General features: G+C 37.7%; 1 protein-coding gene across 2 annotated transcripts in view; it reads left to right on the forward strand.

Moving 5' to 3' along the window:
* LOC119580365 (protein FAM135B-like) overlaps nucleotides 1-2,500 on the forward strand; it is a gene marked incomplete in the record, with an annotated part of 116,109 nt that overhangs the window by 101,026 nt on the left and 12,583 nt on the right. Inside the window, 4 exon segments of one of the 2 annotated variants that reach the window (XM_037928472.1) lie at nucleotides 177-440; nucleotides 1,285-1,353; nucleotides 2,008-2,163; nucleotides 2,294-2,455. In XM_037928472.1, the coding sequence (XP_037784400.1) occupies nucleotides 177-440; nucleotides 1,285-1,353; nucleotides 2,008-2,163; nucleotides 2,294-2,455 (651 nt within the window). 2 annotated transcript variants of the gene reach the window in all.

Raw genomic sequence — 2,500 nt, forward strand, 5'->3', positions numbered from 1 at the left:
TGTAGTATATAAAATTCAAGATTCACATAGTTGTGTTATGTAACTATGAATTAAATATGATATGATATATGTACATGTATTATATCCATTCATGGTTTTAGTAATCTATATCTTGATATTGTACTATCAGTATGACCCAGCCACCACACTTAAATAACCGTACACCACCCCCACAGAATAGTACAATCAAATGTGGCGGTGGGGGAGGCAGCAGTAGTGCGTCGTGGCGTCTGGCGCAGGCCCGAGCCACGCACCGCACCATCTGCACGCTCCTGTTGGCTGCCCACACTGCACTAGCGGCCGAGCTGGAAACCATCATGTCCATACTGCCACCGTGGGCTACCAGTGCCAATGCTACCAACACCACTTCCACCACTTCCACCCCACCTACACCCCAGCCTACAAGGCTAAAGGTGGATAATTTGTCAGATGTTGCAAAGGTGAGTTTCTTCTACTTATTCTTCCTTTTCTCTTTCATAATGTTTGACTGTGTCGAAACTATTACTTTAGATGTGTATACCATGTGATGATTTGTATAGACCATTTTTGCAATAAATAAAATTGTATAAGTATTCATCAGATCTAGTAAAAACTATCTTGATCTTTAAAAAAACAATTTTCACTGATTTCCAAAAATTGTAATAGTTTTGTAAATCTGTAAATATATATATATGGTTGGAAGTTCCACAAATGAAGCTGCCATCAGCCCCAGCCAGTTTGGTTGTTCTAGGCAAGCTTAGGATTTGATGTCCCCTCCCCCAACCGACACTGCCATGGTCCAGGGCCACCCTCCTCCAGATGATGTCGCCCTAGTGACCACTCATATGGCCTGTGCCAAAGACTGGACCAGAAAATAAAGTTATAATGAGATCAATCCTGTTTTAGATGCTGATAAATATTTATAGCAGTAATGCGAATTACACAAGCAGACTAAGTTTTTCTATTTAAGAAGGTGGTATACTTCACTTTCCATACTTGGTCTTTCCTTGATATTTCATAAAATCACCATAGAGGAGCGTTTGTTCCTTTCATGTTTGTTTTAAAACATTTTCTGTTGATCTGGTAGCAGATATTAATTAGATGACTTACCAAGATGTTTAAAGAAATCACAAGGGCTTATGGAATGTGTTTTTATTATTAACAAAAATTGCCATAAAAATGAATGCATATACAGTACAGTAGTTTGTATTAACACTTAGCTGGTAAACTTGCTAACACTCTTGTGAGACTTACTGCATAGATACATGTATGTCATCATAGATTTTCACCCACACATGCACTCAGGAGTGTTACTTCGCCCTTATTGGGGGACAGACACCGCGTTTTGACCGTCGGAGTAATGACAGGACAAGGGTAAATGATTATGTTATAATCTGTCATTGGGCGTCTATCTCTGTGCATGATATTTAGTGTATTTTTTTTAGTTTGACTGTTATGGCTCTTAGTTTTCATTTTTTGTTTATTATATTGTTGTTCTTTGCAAGAGATTAGCGTTTTGTAGTTCTTTCTTTTTAGCTGGACAGTTTTTTAGCTTCTCCCTCAGTGTTTAGTTCTTGTTTTTTCTTTTCTCCCTTTTTTCTGTTTCTTTCTTGTTTTTCTGCTCCATTTTTCTCTTCCTTTCATTCATCTCCATTCTCCCTCTTCCTTTCTTTTACTTTTTTTCATTTCATCTACTTTTTATCCATAACTTCTTCTTCTTTTTAATTTTTCTTTCTTTCTTTCTTTCTTTATTATTTTTTGTGCAGGGGGATGTGGTTTCCCACATTTTCTTTCAAATGCTTTACTTTAGTCTAGATTATCTCAGCACTTTTGATAGTCAATTTAAGACAATTTAAGCTGGAGAAAAAATAATAGACAAATGAGAATGAGATTAGGATTTATTATACATTTTACCATTGCATATGTATTATGCATGTGTGATTTCTAGAATTTCACAAAAGCAATAAAGCATCTTCATACATACAAAACCCCAATGCATTGTTCCTAATACTAGAATACACTCTGCAGGCTGTGGACTGTGAGGAGGACTTTCTGGTGGCTGCCAACAGTGACATAGCACAGTTATGTGCAGAAAATATCCTTCTGTGGCAACACTTCCTCTCTGTGGTAATGAGCTCGGAACCTGTACGGCAACACCTGGCGCGGCAACATCATATGCAAAGGGTAAGTGACTTCAGGAAGGGATGCCTCTGGGACACTGCTGATGGAGGACCTTCTTCAAGTTTTCTATTGATACTGATTATCCTAAGAATAGTATTTAACAGTAAATTTATTATTTAATGTTTCCCAACAGGTAAAACGTTTTGCTGAGGCTTTTTTCGTCATTGACAACCCCCGGCCATCAGCAAGTGGTTGCTATGATAGCAACTACCAGAATTATGTCATGGTGTCTGAAGCTGTCAGGAGATCTCGCTATTTCAATTCTCTACCACCCCTGTCTATTGAATGTACTGAGGTAAATAAATAGTGAATATTTCTGTTTATTACTGAATAACGAATG

This window comes from Penaeus monodon, chromosome 13 (assembly GCF_015228065.2).
Source record: "Penaeus monodon isolate SGIC_2016 chromosome 13, NSTDA_Pmon_1, whole genome shotgun sequence".
In the NCBI taxonomy this organism is placed as follows: Eukaryota; Metazoa; Arthropoda; class Malacostraca; order Decapoda; family Penaeidae; genus Penaeus; species Penaeus monodon.